The sequence below is a fragment of the Lygodium microphyllum genome, chromosome 14 (assembly GCF_053477565.2).
Source record: "Lygodium microphyllum isolate KBCC chromosome 14, Lygodium_microphyllum_v1.1.10, whole genome shotgun sequence".
Lineage (NCBI taxonomy): Eukaryota > Viridiplantae > Streptophyta > Polypodiopsida > Schizaeales > Lygodiaceae > Lygodium > Lygodium microphyllum.
The window spans coordinates 50,871,163-50,896,071 of record NC_141148.1 but is presented as its reverse complement, the minus strand read 5'-3'; the positions used below and the strand labels follow the sequence as shown (position 1 = coordinate 50,896,071).

General features: G+C 42.3%; 1 protein-coding gene across 2 annotated transcripts in view; it reads left to right on the top strand.

The window, feature by feature from the left end:
- The window catches only part of SNX1 (sorting nexin 1), a 37,026-nt gene that overhangs the window by 5,710 nt on the left and 6,407 nt on the right, over positions 1–24,909 (top strand). For both annotated transcript variants that reach the window (XM_087692810.1, XM_087692811.1), the window contains exons 3-5: positions 8,472–8,607; positions 8,769–8,908; positions 8,999–9,073. In XM_087692810.1, the coding sequence (XP_087548936.1) occupies positions 8,472–8,607; positions 8,769–8,908; positions 8,999–9,073 (351 nt within the window). The remainder of the gene's footprint in view (positions 1–8,471; positions 8,608–8,768; positions 8,909–8,998; positions 9,074–24,909) is intronic.

The window sequence follows — 24,909 nt, the reverse complement described above, 5'->3', positions numbered from 1 at the left end:
TCTCAAGGTAGCAGTCAAATCCTAATTTTTGCTGTAAATTAGTGTCTCTATTGTAAACCTTTGGAGCAAAGCTAGGTAATGATTGGAGAAATAGATGAAATGCTATAGAGAGAGAAAATTCAGAGATTTGTCGCGAGGATTTGGTGAAATTGAGCTACTGACTTGGTTTTCCAGGCCTAAATGGATTCACTGAAATAAGGGAGTATCAAACACTACAATCTTTAGGAAATGGTATATTAGTCGCATTCACTAGCTTTCCTTTGTCAGGAATCTAAGACTACTGCCAAGAACCCATAGAATTTCTCATTAGCATGTTTTGGCAAAATAACCGTAGCAAAGCATAATTTGAGCATAAACCACGCCTGAATTGTCAATGGCATTCATCAAACACGTTGCTGCCCACAAAAATTTTGGCTCGAATGTGAAAAGCTCCAAAATTTTGACATGAAATTTGGCATTTTTTGTGCACTGAACACAAAATCCCCGAAATTTTGGTGAAATTTGGGGGTTTTGGCCAAAAGCCCAAAGTTTTTCAAGAAATTGAGTGGAAATTGATGTCTGCTGTGAAAATTTCTGAAATTTGTGTCTGTGTGAAGGCTGCGTATGAATAGGAGTTTGTGGAGGTTGAAATAAGAATAATGCTAAATTGCAGGAAATAAAATTTTAATGTTGTTGAGCTGTTGGCACCACCAGGTGTGTGCCGTGTGTGATGGACGCGGCAGTTGATAGGAGCCATGCAGCCAAATAGGCACCGTCAGTCCTGACAATTCAACGGACCCGTCATTGCGTGGTTCTTTTTTTTCCCCCAAAAACCATTATTTTCTTCAAAATCTTGTTTTGAAACTCCTTCTCTAACCGGAGTTCACACGATGGAGGTACAGATCTCAGATTTGTGCAAATTTGAGCTCGAAATTTGGGGCTTTTCTCAGATTTGATCTTGTCCATACCTAATAGTGACATTCAGGGCAGAAATTGCAGACATTGCGTGTGGTGACCTCAATTAAATTGGGGATTTTGCCAAATTTGTCAAGATTTTACTCCTTTGAGTAAAATTTCTTGACATTGGATCCCAAAAATTTAGGGCTTTTCATGTATTGGTAAAATTTTGCTTAGCTAGGTCAGATTGGCTGACATCTATGCAAATTTGGACCTGAAATTTTGGGAATCTGTGTAGAAATTGGTAAATTTCTGCATTTTGCCGGTGTGGTGGCTGGTTCATGTACAAACAGTATAGATTTATTTCTGGTTGAGGAAGAACAACAGTGTGTTTTGCTGGTTCAGTTTGTGCTTTTGCATTTTAGTGGCATTTACTCTTGTATTCCTGATAAAATGGTTGTAACTTCTTCCAGTTCAGACATCAAGAGTTTGATGGAAATCAAATGTTTTGATGGTCATGGCTTTGACCTTTGGAAAGACCGTATGCAGGGCATATTGTTCCTAAAGGATTGTGAGGATGCTTTGCAGGAAGATAAACTCACACAAATGTGTGATGCAGATTGGGCGAGAGTAAACAAAAAGGCTGTGGCTTACATTAAGATGGGTGTCACTGATGACATTTTGACAGACATTAAGGGTTTAGATACAGGTTATGCAAATGGGAGAAGCTGAAAACTACCTATGAGATCACCACCCTTGTTAATCAGGTGCACTTAATGTGCAAGTTGGTGAATGTGCGACTGGATGAGTCAAAGCCTGCAGCTGAGCACTTGAGTGCATTTACAAGCATTTTAAATCAGCTTAAGGATGCAAATTTGGACTTTGATGATAAATTGAGGAAGATCTTTTTGATCATGACACTGCCCGATTCTTGGGAGACCTTGGTGGTTTCTCTCAGCAATAACCCCAATCTCTCATATGATGGGGTGAGGGGTTCAATCTTGAATGAAGGAATTACATGTATGTCTAGTTGGAGAAGGCAGCAACTCAGCTTATAATGTAAGAGGCAAGGTTGAAAAGAAAAATGCAAATGTAGGATAGAGAAACAGGAGCAAGAGCAAAGGAAAGGAAAAGAGTGACATTACTTGCTATCACTGTGGTCGGAAGGGCCACAAGAAACCTGATTGTAGGTAATACAAGAATGAACAAGAGAGAAAGAAGAATGTAGGAGATAGAAAGGAGGATATGACAGATGCATCTGATGCAGCCAAAGGCAAGGAAAAGGTCAATGTGGCCTCTAATGTGGTCATAGAGTAGCTTTCAGATACAGAGGCTGATGTATTATGTGCAGTTGATTATGATTCCCTTGTACGTCACATGCAGGATATGCAAATTACCAAGGCTGATGCAATTGATTTACTTTTGCTAGTTGATGATGGTGTCACTCAGACTTGGATTGCAGACTCTAGTCCCTCTTTCCATGTAACTCATTGCTTGGAGTGTTTTGCTATGTTCAATGTAGGCAGTTATGAAAATGTGTACCTTGGAAATAACCATGCTTGCAACATTGATGGGATTGGCATTGTACACTTGTCTTTAGACAATGGACAAGAGCTTGTGTTGAAAGATGTTAGATATGTGCTTGGTATTAAAAAGAGTTCACTATTTGTTGGTCAGCTTGACTTGCATAGCTACACTACGTTGTTTGGTGGTGGTTTGTGGAAAGTGAAAAAGGGTTCCATGTTGATTGCAAAAGGAATCAAGAAGGGCACTCTGTATTGTTTGCACTGTAAAACCTTGAATGACAAGTTTCTTGCAGTTGCTGAAATTTGTAGTCACTTGGAGTTATGGCATAAGAGATTAGGCCATATGAGCTAGAAAGGATTTGATATCCTTACCTCTCTAAAGAGGGTTGATGGAAAAGACTCTAAACTTGACTTTTGTAATGAGTGTTAGTTTGGAAAGCAAATAAAAAATTCATTTTACTCTGGTGTCTCTCGTAAGTCCAATGTCTTGGACTTAGTGCATTCTGATGTATGTAGTATGCTCGTGAAATCGTTGGGTGGTGCTGCATATTTTGTCTCCTTTATAGATGATTGTTCCAAAAATATTTGGGTATACCTGTTGAAAAAGAAAAGCGAAGTGTTTGGTGTTTTTAAAACTTTTCATGCATTTGTGACCACTCAGATAGGTAGAAAGCTGAAATGCTTGAGAACTGATAATGGGGGTGAGTTCACATCAACTGAATTCAAGTCCTTTTGTGACTTGCATGGAATTAAGAGGGAGCTTATAACCCCTTATAGCCCTTCTTCAGATGGGGTGGTTGAAAGATATAATAGGACTTTGTGTGAAAGGTGTGGTGCATGCTGTCCACTGCTAGTCTTCCTAATGAATTTTGGGGAGAGGCACTCAACCGCGGTTCACATTTACAATCGCTCTCCAAACAGGTCCTTAAATAATGGCATGCTTGAGACTAGCAAATCGGTCTCATATGACCATTTACGCATATTTGGCTGTGATGCTTTTGTGTATGTTAGAGATGAGCTGAGGAACAAACTTGACCAAAAATCCACCAAACGTATTTTCATGGGCTATGGTGATGAGGGTGAATTTGGCTACAGAGTGTGGTTACCTCAGTCCAAGAAAATTATTCGCAATGTTGTGTTTAATGAGGAAAAATTGCTGAAAGGTACTTTAGGCTCTAATGAAGATATGAAAAAGGTCAAATTTCAGAGTTTGCAGCCACCTATTATTTCAGAAAATGAGCCTCATGGTGCTATACCATAGATTGAAACTGATGATCAGTTGGTTATTTTTTAGCCAAATGATGATGGACAGCCAATAGGAGCACAAGGAGGTCATGGACAGCAAAATAGACTTGCTGATTATGAAAATGCATGTGGTGGTAATGAAAATGAAGATGTTGTACAACATGAACAACATGCTGAAAATGGCTTAGAGCAGCCAATAAATGCTGAAAATAATATACCTCCAGATGTAGACCCAATTCCTGAAAATGTTGATCATTGGGTACGCAGGTCTACACGCATAAGAAGGCAACCACATAGGTTTGACCTCTCCTTGCATTATGTGATGCTTACAGATGAGGGTGAGCCTCTTACATACAAAGAGGCCAAGTCATGCGAATTCAGCAGTAAGTGGGAGCTAGCTATGTAGGAAGAGATTAAATCTCTATATGCAAATGATACTTGGGATCTTGTGTCATTGCCCAAGGGAAGGAAGCCTCTTCCAAATAAATGGGTGTACAAAGTAAAGACAGTTGATGGGAAATCCAAGTACAAGGCAAGATTGGTTGCCAAAGGTTATGCACAGAAGGAAGGGATTGACTTCCAAGAGGTCTTCTCACCTGTTGTGAAGATGACCACTCTACGGGTGCTTTTTGCTCTCATTGCTGTATTGGACTCAGAGCTGTACCAAATGGATGTAAAAACAACTTTCTTGCATGGTGACATTGATGAGGAAATTTACATGAAACAACCTGAGGGCTTTGTAGTTCCTGGAAAAGAACAGATGGTGTGTAAACTATAACGCAGCCTATATGTGCTGAAGCAAGCACCACGGCAGTGGTACAAAAAGTTAGACACTTTTATGCTATCTCATGGGTTTACACGCAGCCATGCAGATCATTGCTTGTACATGAAAAAGGATACATATGGTAGTCCCATCATACTTGTTTTGTATGTGGATGATATGTTGCTAGTTGGGACAAGAAAGAATAGCTTGGATGCTCTCAATAATCAGCTGAAATCGGCTTTCTCCATGAAAGATTTGGGGAATGCAGAGCATATTTTGGGCATGAGGATTGGCAGAGATAGAATGTAGAGCATGTTTTGGGCATGAGGATTCGCAGAGATAGAATGCAGAAATTGCTGTTTTTATCTCAGGAAAAGTACATTGAAAAGGTATTGGAAAGATTTAACGTGGTTGAAGCTAAGCCTTTTGGGGTACCCTTATCTCCTTATCTTAAGCTTAGTAAAGTCAACAGCCCAAAAGATGATGTGGAAGCAAATGCTATGAAGGGATTCTCTTATGCATCAGCTTGTGGCTCTTCTATGTATGCTATGGTTGCTACTTGTCCAGACATTGCTCATGCAGTGGGAGTTGTTAGCATGTTTATGTTAAACCCTGGCAAAACACATTGGGAGGCTGTCAAGTGTATTCTTCGATACCTCAAGGGTACACAAAGAAAGTGTATTTGCTATGGGCAGGGTGCAATTAGTTTGTAGGGTTAATGTGATGTAGACATGGCAGGTGACTTGGACACTCATAGGTCCACCAGCGGGTATATTTTTACAGTTGCTGGTGGGACTGTTTCTTGGTGTTCTAGGTTGCAGAACATCGTCGCATTGAGTACCACTGAAGTTGAATACAAATCAGCTATTGAAGCTTCTAAGGAAGCTATATGGTTGAGCAGACTTGCAGAGCATCTCGAGATGTCTATGCGTACTGTAGTTTTGGGATGTGATAGCCAGAGTGCTGTGTATCTGGCTAAGAATGCCATGTATCATTCACACAAAGCATATAGATGTGGGATATCACTTTATCAGAGAGATTCTGGAAGATGGTCTAATCACATTGACCAATATCAAAATATAGGACAACCTTGCAGATGTTCTCACTAAAAGGCTAAGCAAAGCTCAGCATGAGCATTGCATACGACTAGTGGGAGTTGGTTAGAGGCTCATTTCGGACCTTTAAGTGGGAGGTTGTTGGGATAAAGGCCTGTTTAACCTCCGTGTATAGTACATGCACATTATTTAGCTGTACATGTGAATGCACCCTTACATGCCCTAAGTATAAATACATTTTCTTCTTTGTGTACCAACACATTGTTGGTACACTCAAAATCTAATCATACTTTCACTCTCCCTCTCTGACTCTCTGGTTGTCACTCTCACTCTCCTCGAATTGTTGCACATCCTCAGCTGTCAATCCAAGAAGTGAGCTATACACATGCATTGCTGAATCATGCTGTGTTCCAACTTTAGTTACAAATATCTCTCTACTCTGTATAATCTCCTATCAAAATCTATCGTAATAGGAGACAATGCCCCTTTTGAGGTAAACAACAAGATCTTCCCATGTTTCCTTTTCATGTTTTGTGTTACGGGTTCAGTCACCCAGGACCCAAAGGGGGGTTTGTTAGTTATGTTGCTGTCCCCCACGTGTGAGCACACCTTACGTGTGTTTTTGTGTGCGCGCGCTAGTACTTGTGCACATGTGCTATTTGTGTTTGTGTGTAGGTGTGAATACCTTTTACACCACCCAACATTTAATAGTTGGGGGTGGGGTGTGTTTGTGTGTGTGAAGGTGTTAACACCTTTTACACCACCCCACATTCCCATCCACATTAGATGGCTTCTCACTTGCAAGCTCCACCACCCAACAATGTTCTTGTTGAGAGAGGCAAGGGGGTGTGTTTACCCAATTGGGTGAGCACTCGTCCGCACTCGAGGAATGTGGTACCGGGGCACCACCTCGTGGCAGCATTCCTCGGCGAGGTGATGCCGAGGTACCTAGGAGCATTATATGCGCGATCCTTGCTCTTCGCGGGTAGGGAGAAGACGATATCCTCCCTTTGCGATCTTGTGCGCAAGCTCGTACTCATACCAATAATGGCACCGCCTCGCTCAAGCAAGTGAATGCTGTCGAGAGGCAATGTTTGCTTGAGTGCGATGGGACACCACCTTTGAGCCGACGCCCGACCTTGGGGTATGGCATCCCTTTGAGGGAACCCGCCGGGATCGGCGGTTTTAGTTGGTGAGAGTCCAGCACTACCTGGACCCCTGAACCGAGGTGCTAGGTGCCTACCCACGCTCCGTCCATTGGAAGGAGTCTTCCAAGGGCCTTGGTCCTGAAGGAAGTAGCGAAATCTTAAGCTAGTGGCACAGGGTTCCGCCTTTGAGTCCGATTAGGCACCCGGCTCAAAAAACAAAAACGAAAGCAAAAACAAAATTGGAGCTGGCTGCCTGTCTTGACATTTAAACATCGTTAAACTGCTGGCAAAGGGATGATGATTTGCTGATCATGAGCTCGTTGGATAATGTCAAAGAAGCCTCCATGCAAAGAAGACAAAATCAGGCCTGAAAAGGGTCTGTAGCAGGGAAAACACAACAGCACTCCAAAAAGCACAGCAGTAGGAGTCTCTCAAAGGAAAACTTTGTGATTATACCATGTGAGGCCACATACGGAAATGGAACACAAATATGAGAGGGAGAGGGGGCAGAGAGGAGAGTGAAATGTGAATATGCTGCAGAAAATGAATGACTGGACTGAGCTCCCGCACCATGTTTGAAGGACAAATCGGTGGAGACACTGGATAGGACAGCAGAATGAAGGAGACTGCTGACGACATTGAGGACAGGGAAAACACTGGAGACAGCTTGAAAGTCACTGAAATTGCCCAGAAAATGACAGGTAATTTAGGAGGAAGATGCTGTTCTGGATTCTGGTCTAACCATAAATGCAGGTTGAACCAGCATATGAAAATCTGACTGCCTGCATAGTATGCATTGTTGGACACATCAGAAAATGGCTGGGACACCTCCATAGTGTTGGGATTGGTGCTAGGCTGGCTGGACATAAATGGGCAGAAATAACAGAGGGTGCAAGAGCTCCTAATGTCTGTGTTTGTCTCACAGCTAGGAGATGGACACAGAAAAAAGGCACGATTAAACATGATTGCCAACAGGTCACATGTGCTCAATCAGGACCTACAGGGGGAAGTGTGTTGGGTCCAGCGTGAACTGTGACCACTACTCAGTGGCTAGCTCTTAGTGAACTGTTCTTTATAAATATCTTCTAAATTCAAAGAAATAGAAATGCAGTCAATCTAACTCATAGAAATATATAGTCGTAGCTAAAGGGTACAATTGATTCTTATTCCTTGAGCTGTGACAGCTTCCTTCTTATGACTCTGTATCATGGAGGAGTACACGTGTGGGTATGGCTCAAGGTATGCAGTGTGGGTTGTGATGGTTTGTTCCCTGAACCACAAGATGATGGTGATGATGATCATCATCATCGATAGGGGATCTTTATGCATCACTCATCAAAGTCTTAAACCTTGAAATCTCCTCCAAATTCTTTTACCATAAGTCAAGGTAGCTGTAGCCAGATTCTCGGGGAAAGGTTTATCTATGCCTTTAAACCCTTTTGGATAAGTACACAGGTAGATGCTTCAAGAAGAACCGCTCTCTCTTGTCCAGAGTTTCTCAAGTCCATTGCATTTTGAGGAGCATCAGTTACATCCATGACCTAGTCTCACCTCCTGAGGACAGTGAATGCACCTGTGACTGCAATTTGGGCATTCAGTCATGGACACTGATTCAAATCAATAGCATCTAAAGCAGTTGCATTTTCATGTTCCGATTTTCAAGCAGTTGTTGATTTTATGTGATTTATTACCAATTTTGTGTTATTTATTGAAGTAGTGGAATATTCTGAGATTAGCTTCCTCCTCATTTTTGTCATGTGATGTGTCAGGACCATATGATTATTCCATGTTCATTTAGCAGGAGTTGTTATTATGTGCCTTCTGTTTTAGACGTTATTAGTATTAACATCTTTAGCAGACAAATATGCCAGAATATCGCGGGCCAGAAAAGATAGTTATTCGTCGGTATAGTGACTTTGTATGGCTTCAAGAACGACTTGCAGAAAGGTACAAGGGGATTTTTATCCCACCTCTTCCCGAGAAGAGTGCAGTAGGTGAGTTTTACCTCGTATTCTTACTTTAGCTCAGGTTTTGTTTTCTGCTGTTATTTCTTCCTGTTTTGTAAAATACACACTATAGGAATGTTGTTATTTTTGTGTACTTACGTTGTAGTTGTTGTATACTTCTTAGAAGCACAAAAATGTTTGAATTGCAGAGAAGTTTCGGTTCAGTGCTGAGTTTATCGAACTTCGACGGAGGGCTTTAGATGTGTTTTTGAATCGTATCACAAGTCATCCTCAGTTACGTCAGAGTGAAGATCTGCGAAACTTTCTGCAAGCAGATGAAGAAGTTTGGGTAGTTATCTTTACTAAGTTCTTCTTTCCATTGTTTTGGCTGTGTTTGATCATTTCTTTAAATCTTTAATATAAAACCTGTGCATTACAGGCGGCAGAAAGAGCCAGGTCCCAAGAAGGGGGTGTATTCCAGAAGAGGCCGGGAGATTTTATGCAAATGTTTAAAGTAAGTTTTTGCACAGCCAGTTGTTTTGGAATCTAAGGTTCTGTTATGAGTACTTTAGACAGGTTATAAAGGTTTTTGATGGTTTTTTGGCACCTTACATTCTCACTGATGTAAGTCAGATGCAATCTCACAGCCTAAAACTGGACTTCATATGATACTTTGCATCTTTTCATACATAAATTGGAGACGTGCAGTTAACATCTGCTCCTCCATAGTTTTAGAATTCTAGAATTGAAGCATGTTGGACTTATATTCCTTATCATACTAGCAGCCAGCTTTGTGGCACCTCACAGGGTGTGGAAGGAGGATGATTGCAACAGCTGCAAACAGCAGCAATAGTTCAAGTCAGGGTTGGCTAGACACTGCGGTTGACACATCCAGAAATTATTTTCCTCCGTTTTGTGAGTGTGAATATATATTGTATACTTCATGTTTATGAATAGCAGTTCTCACCTCAGTTGTAATTAGGAAGTGCTGTTTAAGAGGGTGTGTGTGCAAAGCCAACAGCTGTTTGCAGCGGGATACATCATGTGTGACCTGTTGTCATGCAGCTAGGAATTTCTACATCAAATGAGTACAAGGCCTCACTTGGGTTTACCATCCCTTAGTGTGAAAGATGAGTTATGGTAAAACCAGCTGTGAAGAGACAACTACTGAAGCTCCTACCTTCATGCCAACAATCTCTGTCTAGCTCCCTCCAAGGCAGTGTATGATGAAGGGCCAAACCTTTGCCAACATAGTATACATTGCACTTCTTGTCTGCTGAAGACCAGCTGGCAACGAGCGCCTTCCACTTGTGCCGCTCGTGAGGCTCCAAAAAGGGCTAGACCTCTGATTGTGATGCCAAGGGCTCTAGCACCTGAGGTTTGGGCAAGGCCTCTAGGCCTACCACCACACATGAATTAGCTTGATGACAAGGTCTTGGATCTCAACTTGAGAGAGAAAATGCTGACCTTTGCTAATTGACTGCCAGCAAAAGCCCCCTGAGGTGAGGCTCTACATGTGGAGAATCTTGTAAATCCCTCCTTGTTAAGCTAAAAAAAGTGCATAAATAGCAAGGTCACTTGTATCACTTTTGCCATCCAGTTTGCCTATTATTACCAGTTGCTGCCGTGACCGTCTGAAGGCTGTTCATACCTGTGTTTGGTTCCTGCTGTTGTTGCCATCTCTCCAGCCCCTGCCAGATGATTTCCAACTGCCACCCTTATCAGCATGGCTTGACAGACAGCTGTGTTTTCACATGAGCAGGCTGCCCCCCTGTTGTTCGTTGCTTGGAGGTCATCTACATTGGTATGTTTTTCTGCAGGATAGCCTGCTGTCCAGCACCTGGTGGCTGATTTCACTGCTGCGTTTCATATCTAGCATGATCTTTCATCATCTAGAGACTCTTGCCTGGCGGTACACTGCTGTGTTTACCTTCTCCAGCCTTAGAAGGTTAGAGATCTTTGTGTTTTGGTTTTCAGCCTGCTCATAGGCTTCTACACCAGTCTGCTGCATTGATGGGCCCATGGCTATTGTGTCTCATCACCCTCAGCTCTTAGTCTACTGCATACTCATCATCTTCTCCTTCAACATGGTGGTTGCTGCACTCATGATACATCAGTGGAGTTAACATTCTTTGACACTCTCCCTGAGCCCACTTCCACGAGAGCCATTGGCTGTGGAATGGCTTTGCCTTTGAGCATTGTGTACATTCATTCATTCATTCGTTATTCAATATTCATCATTCCTTCAATTTCATCTTCATTCTTCAGTTTTGCTTTTGTGTTAGTGTCTTTAAGACTGCAGTATATTTCATGGGTTGTAATTTATTTGGATGCATTTCATTCTGAGTGGGTGGCACATTTCAGATTGACCAACTTGTATATTAGCTGATTTTATGGCTGGCTGATCTGATCATTTGTTTTCCTCATTTCTACCTATTTATAGGCCACCTCTCCTCCATATCATCAATGTATCATTCATACACATCGTGTCTTGCTAGAGAATGGGCGTCTGGGAGCACTTTGCTGGTTGTCCACAACCTATGTGGTTCTACACACACTTCTGCTTTGGTATATGGATTCTGTTCTTGAGTTCATTATTTTAAGTTCATGTAGTCTTGTTCTTTTGTTCCGTTGTTTGTGTATACAACAGCTTCATTACTTTGCTTCTGTTGCTCAAAGCCCAAGTGCCTTGGTTCTGGTGCTGTTTGTTTTAATTGATAGCTCTTTCAGGTTTTGATCTGCTGTACTCGATTGCTGCAAACTGTGTTTGGTGGGGCTATCCCTCACGGTTGGCCCAAGTGCATCATCCTACAGCTGGGTGACAGTTTACACTGCTGGGTGGCCTGTTTGACCTGCATTTTACAAATGCACCCTGCTCTTTGATCAGCCTTGCTATTCTTTGTACTAAACCACCAACATTTTCATCATTTATGCAAGCATTTTCCCTCCACTTTTTTTTGTAGATGTCACCCTTGATTGTCTACATTTTCTGATCCTTGATGAAATTTCAGCCTGATTTGCACACTATAGGGAAGGCTTACACATGTTGGTTGTTGTGCCTTTGTTCATTGCACTCGCTGGTATCTCTTGCTTGCATTGTTGAACTTGCACTATTGGGCTTGTTAACCATAAGTGCCCTAGGTATTCTCCCTAAAACCACTACTTATCTTTTTTGCATATCATCTATCAATGGCTCGTCCAAGTTGTCACATTGATGACAAACCTAGAAGGCCACCCTAGAGAGGCCAAGGTATTAGAGAGAGGGTGCATTTCGGCTGCCCAGTGGCTTACTAGGACCTACAAAGATGATGTATGAACTACTTTGGACTCTCTGTTTTTTTGGAGCTTGTGCCTATTGGAGAAAAAAGATGGTTGCATAAAATGGAAAGCATATACATAACCACCCCCAAGGGTGTCAATGATGAAGTAAGGGTAACAAGGTGTGAAAAGGTATACGTAGGTGACTATCACATGGAAAGGTTGCTTGGGATCCAAAGTGAGCATGGTACTCATGGGTGCTTTGCACAATGGGATGCATTGCGAGCAATGCTACATAATGAGAATGCTCATGCAACACAACCACTTGGATAGTGTCCCTAATGGTGAAATTGTTCACTCGCCCAAGCATCCTTGTACGAAGGTGAAGATCATGCGGTGCAAAGGGTGTTGGGAATAAATGTGTTCGGGTGTGAACTCACCCTTAGCACTTGTAGTTACACATATATATCTGTCTAAAAACCTAAAGTGGTACACCCGTCATTGTACCTACAAACGTGCGCACTCTCTACTTTGCTCTCTCTCACTCTCTTTCTCTTTCTGCGCGTAAGGAACACCAACTGTCTCGATCTTCGCGCCTGATACATCACTACAAACTGGTATTAGAGCCATCAAGTTCTGTGCGCTTCCCGAGATTTGACGAGACAAGCAAACAACTGGAGTTCTTGGCGACTTGTGTGTGTGTCGGGCTGAGGTAGAAGACCACGTGCGCAGAGGGCAAGTTGAGGAGACGTCAGGTTGCAGATTGGGCCGTCTGCAGACAGCAGACAGTCGATTTGGTGAGTTAGGCCAGCAGGCGATAGGTCCAGCCAGGGAGGCAGGATCATGGCACGTCCAGCAGGCGACAACAGTTCTAGCGTGGACCAATGGGCAGCGACAGGCAGCAGCGTGGTTCACGGTGGGACCAGCGGGCAGCACAAGTGATGTCATCAAGCGACGTCTGCATGCGACATTTGTAGGGAGCCGCGACCAGCTCGTGGCGGGTAGGCGTAGGCGACGACCAAGCGGCGACCTGCACGGGGTCAATGGACCCCCCGTCACATCTTTCAAAAAAAGGAAAAATCTTTTCTTCAAAATCTCCTTTGAATTTGCTTCCTTTCCTCCGGATGTTCGCGCACGCAAGCACAGTGCACAAATCTATGCAGATTTGGGGCTTTTCCCGAATTTGGGGATCTTATTTCAAAACTGGACAATCTAACTCAGAAATTGCAAAGTTGGTGCACATTTTCCCGGGAATTTTTTGGGGCTTATTCACAATTGAGTGAAATTCCTTCAATCTCACTGAAATCAGTGCAGGCAGGACTTGAAAATTTGGGGATTTGTCCAGATTTGGTGCAAGCAAGATGCAACAGTGACATTTGTTTCAGAAATTGCAGGAATTTGTGACATTTTGCCTCTAACATTTGGGGCTTTTCATGTACAAGCACAAATTGGGCTGAAATTTACCCAATTTCTCAACATTGATGTACATTGGACCCCATGCAATTTGGGGCTTTTGCAGTTTGGGCAAAATTTGTGCACCATTTGGTCATTTTATGTACATGTAGGTTCAATTCCATGCAATTTGGACATCCAACACACTTGGAAAAATTTGGGGGTTTTGTTGAAATTGCTATATTTTGGCAAAATTGGCCTGTTCTATGCATGACAGAGAAAATGCAAATGTGTGGTTGATGCTTTGAGCACAAAAATTTTGGGGCTTTTGACCGTGTGTGTCAAATTTTATGCTCGTGGGTACATGTACAACAGAAATTGCAGCTAAAATTTGGGATTTCTCATGTAATGTGATGTATATGCCCTTGGAATAGCTGTAATCAGTTGTGGAATGTTGTAGCACATGGTTTGGTGCTTCTGAAAATTTAATTACAGATCTGAAATCTGTGCTTCTACATGGTCATTTATTGCTGGTTGGTACTGTTTGTACCTTGGTCACTTGACTGACAGTTTTGGGCCTGCATTTGCTGTTTTTTGGTCACATTTGGGCTGAAAATCATGGCTGGCAGCAGTGACAGCAATAATCTCATGCACATAAAGAAGCTTGAAGGAGCACATAACTTTGCAGTTTGGCAAAAACAGTGCTACAATATCCTGTTGCAAAAGAAGCAGGCAAACCGATTAAAACCAAAGGGGCAAAGCCTGCAGATATGGAACAAGACGATTGGGATGAGTTAAATGAGCTTGCACGCTCAACCATCGAGCTATCGATTTCTGATGCTTTGTTGTTCAACATTGAAGGTTTGGATTCTGCATATACTATTTGGACTAGACTGGAAGAGCTGTATGCACAAAAGAGTGCTGCAAGCAAAGTATATTGTTTGAAAAAGCTTATGGATTTGCGCATGAAAGAGGGTACAGCAATGTCTACTCACTTGAGTGAGTTTAACTCCATTTTCAGCCAGCTGGTTGCCTTGAAGTTCATGATTGATGAGAAATTTAAGGCTACTTTCTTGCTTTACACTCTACCAGAGAGTTGGGATACATTCAGGATTGCTATGAGCAATTCTAATATGATCCTTTTGTATGTTGATGTAGAGAGTGCTCTACTCATGGAAGAAATGAATTGGCAGAACAATGTATCCAGTAAGTCTTCCAGTGCTTTGCATACTAGGGGCAGATCACAACAAAAAGGCAAATATGATAGCAAGGGACGCAGTAAATCATGTGGCAAAGATGTTGAATGCCATCATTGTGGCAAGAAGGGTCACTTTAAACGTGATTGCTACAAATGGAAGAAAGAGAAAGGAAAGGGCAAGAAGAAAAATGATAGCAAGGAAGAGAAGAAAGACAGTTAACCTAAGTAAAGCAGTGTCAAAATTGAAGAGAAATGTAGTCACTCATGACAGTGATAGTGGGAGTGACGTACTCTGTCTCTTCACACTTTGGTGCACATGCTTTACTTGCAGATATAGATGATGACATGTATACCTGGATTCTCGATTCAGGTGCTTTCTTTCATGTCACCCCTCATCGTGAGTGGTTCTCTGCCTATACAGGGGGTCGACATGGTGTTGTCCATCTTGGGGATAACTATGCATGTGACATTTCAGGTATTGGCAGTGTGCAGTTGCAGTTTCAGCATGACTCTGTCTTCACACTTTAGCATGTATGGCATGTACCTCAGCTCAAGAAGAGCTTGATTAGCACAGGGTAGCTAGATGATGATGGTTTTCATGCCACCTTTGGTGATGGAAAATGGAATATTTGTAAGGGATCTAGGGTTATTGCCAGAGGTTGTAAGAGTGATACTTTGTATCCACTTCATGTATCTAGTTTGCATGACCATGTTGTTGCTGTGATCGAGCAACCAAGTGTTTCTTTGTGGCATGGCCGGTGGGGACACATGAGTCAAATAGGAATGAAAGTGCTTTCTCATTTGGGTTACTTGCCTTATCTTCATTATGCTGATTTTGAGCATTGTGATCATTGTATTTATGGCAAACATGCACAGACGTCTCATAAAAAGTCTCTTTCGTTGAAATCTTCTCCTCTAGAGTTAGTACATTTAAATGTATGTCAGATGCCAGGATTATCTTTAGGGGGAAAGAAATATTTTGTCACCTTTGTCGATGATGCTACACGAAAGGTATGGGTTTACCCTATTCGTAGCAAGGCTGAAAATCAGATAGATAAGACACTTAAGTGTCTTCGCTCTGACAATGGTGGGGAATATGTATCCAAGGCCTGTCAGGCATTTTGTGACAGCAAAGGGATAAAGAGAGTTTCCCCAAGAAGCGTGGTCGGATAAGTCACCTTCATATGCTTACCTGAAAGTGTTTGGTTGTAAGGCTTTTGTGCACATTCGTAAAGAAAAACGTAGCAAACTTGAGTCAAAGTCTTGTAAATGCATTTTTCTTGGATATGGTGACGATGATGAAATGGGGTATAGATTATGGAATCTTAAGAAAAGGAAAGTAGTACGTAGCAATGATGATATCTTCCAAGAAGATCGCATGCATAAACAGCCCGAAAAGACTGAGGAGGTCCGTAGGGTTGTATTCCGGGAAGAAATACCTTTTGGACAACAAAATGTGTATGCTGTACTGCAGCAAATACTTGTTGTAAATGAACTTGTAAATGTAGAAAATGATGTTGGAAATGATCAGTCAGCTATTGCCCATGATAATGAGCCATTACATGTGCAAGAACAGCTAGGACAACAAATACCTGCTGTAAATAAACCTGTAAATGTAGAAAATGATGCTGGAAATGATCAATCAGCCATTGCCCATGATAATGAGCCACTACATGTGCAGGAACAGCTAGGACAACAAATTGTAAATGTTGATTTGTAGGCTGAAATGCCAGGATGGCAAGCTAAAAATGCTCAACAACCAGCAAACAATGATCATTGGGTTAGGAGATCGTCTAGGGCTACTAGACAACCTGATAGATTCATTCCTGGTGCAAACAATATGGCTGATTATGTGATGTTGACTGATTGTGGTGAACCATCTTGCTTGTTGTCAGAAATGGAATCTCTTGAGAAAAATGGTACTTGGGACTTGGTGCAGTTGCCTAAAGGGCAGAAAACACTTCTATGCAAATGGATTTACAAGATGAAGGTCACTTCTGGTTCCTCACCAAAGTACAAAGCAAGATTGGTTGCAAAGGGGTACAAGCAAGAGCATGGAATTGACTTTGATGAGATTTTCTCTCCTGTAGTCAAGATGACTATATTGAGAACCATTTTGGGCTTGGTTGCAGCTGAAGATATGGAGCTCATACAGATGGATGAAGAGACTGCATTCTTACATGGTGATCTGCATGAAACATATATATACAGCAATCTGAAGGATTTGTTGAAAAAGGGAAAGAAAAGATGGTATGTAAACTCAAAAGGAGTTTGTATGGGCTGAAACAAGCACCAAGAGAATGGTATCATAAGTTTGATACATTCATGCAGTCTCAAGGCTTTCATAGAAGTCAAGTGGATCACTGCTTGTATACCAAGAAGACAGCAGATGGTAGCCTGATTATCTTGGTTTTGTATGTAGATGACATGTTGATTGTTGGTAGGGATACTCATGCCTTGGGTTCACTGAAGTAAAGTCTTCATATGGCAGCTTTGACATGAAGGATCTTGGTGATGCTAATCACATTCTTGGCATGCGAATACTTAGAGATAGATCAAAAGGCTTACTCTCTCTATCTCAGCACAAGTATATCTCCAAGGTTTTGCAGCGTTTCAATATGGAGGGGGAGAAAACAATTGGGATTCCATTGTCTCCATATGTGAAACTTAGTGTAGAGGACAACCCTACATCTGATGATGAGAAGGCTGAAATGGCCAAGATACCATATGCTTCAGCTGTTTGCAGTTTGATGTATGCTATGGTTGCTACATGTCCTGACATTGCATTTGTAGTGGGAGTGGTTAGGCATATACATTCCATATCCTGGCAAAAAGCATTGGGAAGCAGTGAAGGGTATCATGAGATACCTTAAGGGCACAAAGGAGTTGTGTATCTGTTTTGGTAAGCAGAAGTCATTTGTTGTTGGATTCACGGATGCAGACTATGCTGGCCATCCTAACTGCAGGAAGTCTACTTCTGGATATGTGTTCATGTTCACAGGAGAAGCAATCTCTTGGATATTTAGGCTGCAAAAGTGTGTTGCATTGTCTACTACAGAGGCAGAGTATGTGGCTGCCATTGAGGCATGCAATGAGGCTTTATGGCTTTCACATCTAGTGGGAAAGCTTGGCATCACAGAGTTACCTGTTCTCCATTGTGATAGTCAAAGTGCTATTATGCTAGCATGGAATCCTGTCTTTCATGCAAAGACAAAGCACATACATGTGAAGTACCACTTCATTAGAGATGTACTTGACAGTAAGAGCATTGAGCTTGTCAAAGTGCATACAGATGGTAATCCTGTAGACCTCATGAAGGGTCTTCCAGCAGAGTGGTTTGCTCATTGACAGATGATGGGAGTTGGATAGATATATGTATTTCAGCTTTGTGCATACCTAGGCTTAGCTGATTCTTTTCTCCTCTTAAGGCACATTGCCTTTAGGTGGGAGGTTGTTGGGAATAGACCCTCGTGCCTTTGAATGTGCTCGGGTGTGAACACACCCTTAGCAGTTGTACTTACACATATATATCTATCTAAAAATCTAAAGTGGTACACTCGTCATTGTACCTACAAACGTGCACACTCTCTACTCTGCTCTCTCTCACTCTCTCTGTCTCTTCGTGCGTAAGGAACGCCGGCTGTCTCGATCTTCGTGCCTCCCGGTTACTACAAAACGGAAAAGAGACGTCATTGTTGAGGAAAATAATACTGTGTTGAAACCTGAAGTATAAATGAAAGTTAGGAAACCCTCTCAACTGTGGATTTTGATGCTGAAGGAGGAGGGCTTGATGTTCGTCTTGTGGTGCCAAAGAACTTGATGAAATGATGAAGCCTAATGTAGCCTGATGATAAAGATAGATCTAACAGCCTTCAATTGGAAGAGTTGCAAGAGAATAGGCCATTAGGGCACTCGATACATGCCCATATTCGAGAGGGATCTCGTTCTAACCAAGTTGCATAAGCAAGCTCAATTCGTAACTTTGAGAGATGGCCTTGTAACGAAATGCTCTACCATAGAAAACATGACACAATCATATGACAAACACATAGGTTGATAAGGAAACACAATTAGGATTGGGGTAACTCAGAGACAACGAACACAGTGAATGATAAAGAATGAATATTGAATAGAATACAATGCTCAATGTAGCAAACACACTATGTAGTGAAGAATATTGAATCTCGAACTCTTGTGTGTCAAGGACCTTGGCAGAGCTAATGACCCAGAGGGTGTTATACTCTGACGGATCCTAATATGTAGCAAGTAGCCTCTAGATATGTTTGCTTTGCAGTAGCAGTAGGCAACAATAGGATGCCAGATCAGTGTGATTGATGGGCAAGTAGGCTGACCAGAAACTGCAAATCTAGTAATGTGATGATGATGTGGGAGCTGGTGATGGTCCTAGGCACTGAAATGTGGCATTGGTGAGTGGAATTTAGGCAGGGCAGCAGCTGGTAACTCAAAATGCAGTTGTGTCATCCTCACGGTAGGTGCGAAGATATCATCAAAATTTGGGTTTGGAAGCAGACCCCTTGGCTAGGAATGTGGCCTTGTGCTTGTCCAAGGAACCCTTGTTGTGGTAATTTGTTTTGAACACCCACTTCACTCCAATGATTTCGGGTTTTGCTAGTTGAGGAACCAGCTCCCACGTGCCACTCTTGTCAATGGCCTCTTAATTCCTACTAATGGCGCTCCATCAACGGTCATGCTACGTAACTTCTCCAGTGGAAGCTAGGTCCTTGTTTGCCATGGTAGGGTCATCACCCCTTATTTGTATGCAAAGACTTTCTCCAGTGTGCTTGAAGGCAACAAGATCGTCGTGGACCATCTTGCTAATCTGAGTTTTGAATTGTAATTGGGTGAGTCCACATGAGCCATCCTATGAAGGCTCATGTTGTAGTGGCGGTTGTGACCACTTGTTTCTTGGATCTCCAAGAATAGGGTCTTCCTCACTCCCCTCTAAGTTGGAAACTCAATAAGGTGCACGTCCTATTGGTGTAGACATCATGGGTCTCTAGATCATATAGCTGATATTGCACCGATTGGAAGTTGTATCCCGCGAACAAGGGTGGTGAAGCCTTCAGATCCATCTTCCCTTGTTTATTCTTTAGGATGTGAACATAGGTTTTACACCCAAAGATTCTGAAATAAGAGACATCAAATTTGTTGCCTGTGTGTACCTCAAAAGGTGTCATGTTAGGAACTGCCAAAAAAGGGGTTTTGTTGAGAATGTGTACAATCGTTACTATGGCTTCTGCTCATAGAACTTGGTGCACTTGGATGATGCTCCAACATGGTCCTTGCCGTCTTCGTCATTGTTCGATTCTTGTGTACCAACACACCCTTCTTTGATGGAGTGTTGATGTTGGCAAACTCTAGATGTACCCTTCGATTTGAATAGAGTTGGGCCATTTTGTTGGAAGTAAACTTGTTGCCTTTGTTGGTCTATATGATATGCAAACCCACAAATAGAGTGTGCTAGGTCATGTGGTATCCTGGTCTCTCGTGCTATACCATTCCAGCTGCTGCAGTGACCATCTGTTGCTGCTGTCTGCACTTGAGGTTGGTTCCAGCTGCTGCCTTTCTCACTCTAGCCCCTTTCGTGACTACTCCAGCTGCTGTGCTGCGCATAACCTGGTAGACAGCTGCTTTTTCACTTGAGCAGGCCACCCTACTGCTGTTCATCACCCGGAGGCCATCTACATTGCTGTGTTTTATTTGTGCAGGCCGCTCTGCTGCTATGTAGCCGCTGGTGGTCTTTCCACTGCTGTGTTTCATCTCCAGCATCATCTTTCATCATTAGAAGGTTGTGGCAAGGCAGTAGATTGCTGTGTTTACCTTTTCCAGTCTCAGAGACCTGCTGCGTTTTGGTCTCCAGCTTGCTATCCTGCTGTTCATAGCCCCCTACATCAGTCTACTGCATTGATTGGACCATGGCTATTACTTTCCTGTCACTAGAGGACGACAGTCTCTAACAGTCCTCCCTTGGCCGGTCCTTGCCACAGTCATCAACAGTTGGATTGCTCTACCTTGGAGCATTACATATATTCATTATTTATTCAGTTTTATCTTCATTCTTTAGTTTGTCTTATTTGCCTCAAGTGTCTATGTATTTTAGTGGTGCTTGTACACTGTGATTTCTTTTGCAAACGCTTAGCTTATTTGAACACCATTCTTTTTGTTGGGAATAAAGGCTCACTGTACCTTTTACAGTGTTCGGGTGTGAACGCACCCTTACACTCTTGTACTTTATATATATTATCAAAACCTAAAAAATGGTACACTTGTCTTTGTACTGAACATTAAGTGTGTCGTGCTCACTCTCCTTTCTACTGTTCTCTACTCTCTGTGTGATATCTGACGCGCTCACTCTCAGCTCACTCAGTTCAGATCCGTCAGGCTCCAACAAATTGGTATTGGAGCTAGGGACAGGCGTCAGGCCACGGGATAGGCGAGCAAGAGGAGTTGCAGGTGTTGCAATGTGTGTCAGTGCTGTCGTAGGAGTTGCAGGTGTCGCGGGGCATGCGACAGGTTGACGGGGAGTTAGACAGCTGACGATGCGCAAGATGGACAGGACTGGCGACTAGGACCAGCGCGCCATGAGACCGGCACGTGGCGACCAGTCCACGGTGGCCAGGCGACAGACAGGACGGTAGTGGCCACGAGACTGGCATGTAGTGACTAGTCCAGTGTGGCCAGGCGACAACGGGACGACAGTCAACGTTTTTTTAAATCTGAAATATCTAATTTTTTCTCCCTTCTCTACTGGGCGTTCACATGCAAAGGCACAAAGTGAAATTTTGCCCAAGAAAATAGGGGGTTTTCTCTGATTTGGGGATAGCCAATAATGTTTATTGTTTGAAAAAATTAATGGACTTTCACATGAAAGAAGGTATAGCTATGTCTGTACATTTGAATGAGTTTAACTCAATTTTCAGTCAACTGATTGCTTTGGATTTTTATATTGATGAAAAGTTCAAGGCTACTTTCTTGCTATGTACTTTGCCTGAAAGTTGGGATACTTTTAGGACAGCTTTGAGTAATTCGAATGCTCAGTTGTTATACTCTGATGTGGAGAGTTCTTTGCTGATGAAATAACTCAATAGGCATAATAACTCAACAAACAAGTCTTCTAATGCATTACACACTAGAGGCAAATTTCAGCACAAGGGCGGTTCTAAAAATAGAGCATGCAACAAATCTGGTGGAAAAAATTGTGTAGTGCCATCATTGTGGCAAAAAAGGGCACTACAAACGGGATTGCTTTCAATTGAAGAAAGAGAAGGGCAAAAACAAAAACATTGAAGCCAACAAGGCTGAAAACAAGGGCAGCCAGCCTGCAAAGAAGAGCAATGTGAAAATAGAAGAGGTTAATGTAGTCACTCATGATACTAACAGTGATGGTGATGTACTTCTTGCTTCTTCTTTGAGTGCACATGTATTGATTGCAGATTTTGAGGATGATATGCACACTTGGATACTTGATTCAGGTGTGTCCTTTCACGTCACACATCATGAGTGGTTCTTTGACTACAATGGTGGTGTACGTGGTGTTGTCCACTTGGGGGATAACTATGCATATAAAATTGCAGGCATTGGTAGTGTAAATCTGGAATTTCAGCATGGCTCCGTGTTTGTTTTGCATAATGTAAGGCATGTATCTCAGCTCAAGAAGAGCTAGCATAGGGCAACTAGATGATGAAGGCTATCACACCACCTTTGGGGATAGCAAATGGAAAATTTGTAACGGCTCTCGTATTGTTGTCAAGGGGTCCAAAAGTGATACCTTGTATCCTTTGCATGTATCTAGTGTGCATGAACATGCAGTTGCCATAACTGAGCAGCCAAGTGTTTCTTTATGGCATAGCCAGTTGGGACACATGAGTCAATCTGGAATGAAAGTGCTCTCTTGTTTGGATTATTTACCGACTTCGAGGTATGCTGATTTTGAATAGTGCGATCATTGTATTTATGGTAAACATGCTCAAACGTCACACAAAAAATCTCTTTCTCTAAAGTCTTCACCCTTCGAGTTGGTACATTTAGATGTATATCAAATGCCAGGATTATCTTTAGGGGGGAAGAAGTATTTCATTATCTTTGTTGATAATGCCACACGCAAAGTATGGGTTTTTCCAATCCGTCGCAAAGACAAGGCATTGGATAAATTTAAAAAATTCCTAGCACTTGCTGAAAATCAAACTAGCAAGACATTAAAATGCCTTCGCTCTGACAATGGTGGGAGAATATGTGTTCAAAGCCTTTTAGGACTTTTGTGACAGCAAAGGGATTAAAAGGGAGCTTACTGCCCCTCATAATCCACCCCAAAATGATGTTATAGATCATATGAATAAGACCATTCAAGACAAGGTCCATGCAATGCTGTCACATGCTCCTTTACCCCATGGATTTTGGGCAGAGGTTGTTATGACAGCGGTACACTTGATTAATCGGTCACCAAACAGGTCTTTGGGGGGGAGGGGGGAGTCTCTCAAGAAGAGTGGTTGGGCAAGCCACCTTCGTATACTCACTTGAGAGTATTTGGCTGTGAGGCATTTTTGCACATTTGCAAGAAAGAATGCAATAAACTTGAGCCAAAGTCTTGTAAATGTATTCTCCTAGGATATGATGATGAATGTGAGATGGGTATCGATTATAGGATCCTGAGAAAAGAAAAGTAGTATGCAACAATGATGTTATCTTTCGGGAAGATCACATGCACAAACAGCCTGAAAGAACAGAGGAGGTCAGAAGGGTTGTATTCTGGGAGGATATACTAATAGGACAACAAAGAATGCCCCTTAGACGGCAGCAAATACCTGCTGTAAATGTCCCTGAAAATGCAGGGAATGATGCTGAAAACGATCAGCAGGATTTTGCCCATGGTTAACCACAAATTCAGCAAGAACATGTGCCTCTGGAGCAACCTGAACCAGCTGTACAACATGCTGAACCTGTAGAACAACAAGCTGTTAATGCAGATTTGCAGGCTGAACAGGCAGCAAATCTTGACCATTGGGTTTGTAGGTAGACCAAAGTGCAAAAACAGCCAGATAGGTTTGTTCCTAATGTAAACTATGTGGCTGATTATGTCATGTTAACAGATTGGGTGAACCATCATGCTTCCAAGAAGCAATGGACAGACAAGATAGAAATATGGCACAAAGCAATGCTATCAGAGATGGAATCTCTCATGAAGAACGGCACTTGGGATTTGGTACATTTGGCAAAAGGATAAAAAGTGCTACTCTGCAAATGGGTTTACAAAATGAAAGTCACTTTTGGTTCTTTGCCAAAGTACAAGGCACGCTTGGTTGCTAAAGGGTATAAGCAAGAACAGAGAGTTGATTTTGATGAAATCTTTTCTCCTATAGTCAAAATGACTACTTTGCGAACCATCTTGGGCTTGGTTGCATCTGAAGACATGAAACTCATACAAATGGATGTAAAAACTACCTTCTTACATGGTGATTTGCATGAGGAGATTTATATGCAACAGCCTGAAGGTTTTGCTGCAAAGGGAAAAGAGCACATAGTATGTAAACTCACGAAGAGTTTGTATGGGCTGAAGTAGGCACCACAAGAATGGTATCACAAATTTGATACATTCATGCAATCTCAGGGGTTTCATCGTTCTCAAGTTGATAATTTCTTATACACCAAGAAGGTAGCAGATGGCAGCCTTATTCTCTTGGTTTTGTATGTGGATGACATGCTGATTGCAGGCAAGGGTGTTCATGCCTTGGACTCGAAGCAAAGTTTACACAATAGCTTTGATATGAAAGATCTTGGTGAGGCCAATCACATTCTTGGTATGCATATACTCAGAGATAGATCAAAGGGTCTTCTTTATTTGTACAGCAGGAGTATGCCACGAAAGTTCTGCAGCATTTCAATATGGAGGGGGGGGAGCCATTAGTATACCATTGGCTCCATGTGTGAAACTCAATGCAGATGACAGCCCTACATTAGATTTATGGAAAGGTTGAAATGGCCAAGATACCCTATGCTTCAGCTATTGGTAGCTTGATGTATGCTCTGGTTGCTACACATCCTGACATTGCATTTGCGGTGGGAGTGGTTAGCAGATACATGGCATATCCTGGCAAAAAGCATTGGGAAGCAATGAAGGGTATCATGAGATACCTTAAGGGTACAAAGGATTTGTGTATCCGTTTTGGTAAGCAGAAGTCATTTGTTGTTGGGTTCACGGATGCAGACTATGCTGGCCATCTTGACTGCAAGAAGTCTACTTTAGGATATGCGTTCATGTTCACAGGAGAAGCAGTCTCTTGGATATCTAGGCTGCAAAAGTGTGTCGCATTGTCTATTACAGAGGCAGAATATGTCGTTGCCACTAAGGCATGCAAAGAGGCTTTATGGCTTTCACGTTTGGTGAGAGAGATTGGTATTACAGAGGTTCCTATCTTCCACTGTGACAGTCAGAGTGCTATCATGCTAGCATGGAATCCTGTCTTTCACACAAAGACAAAGCACAT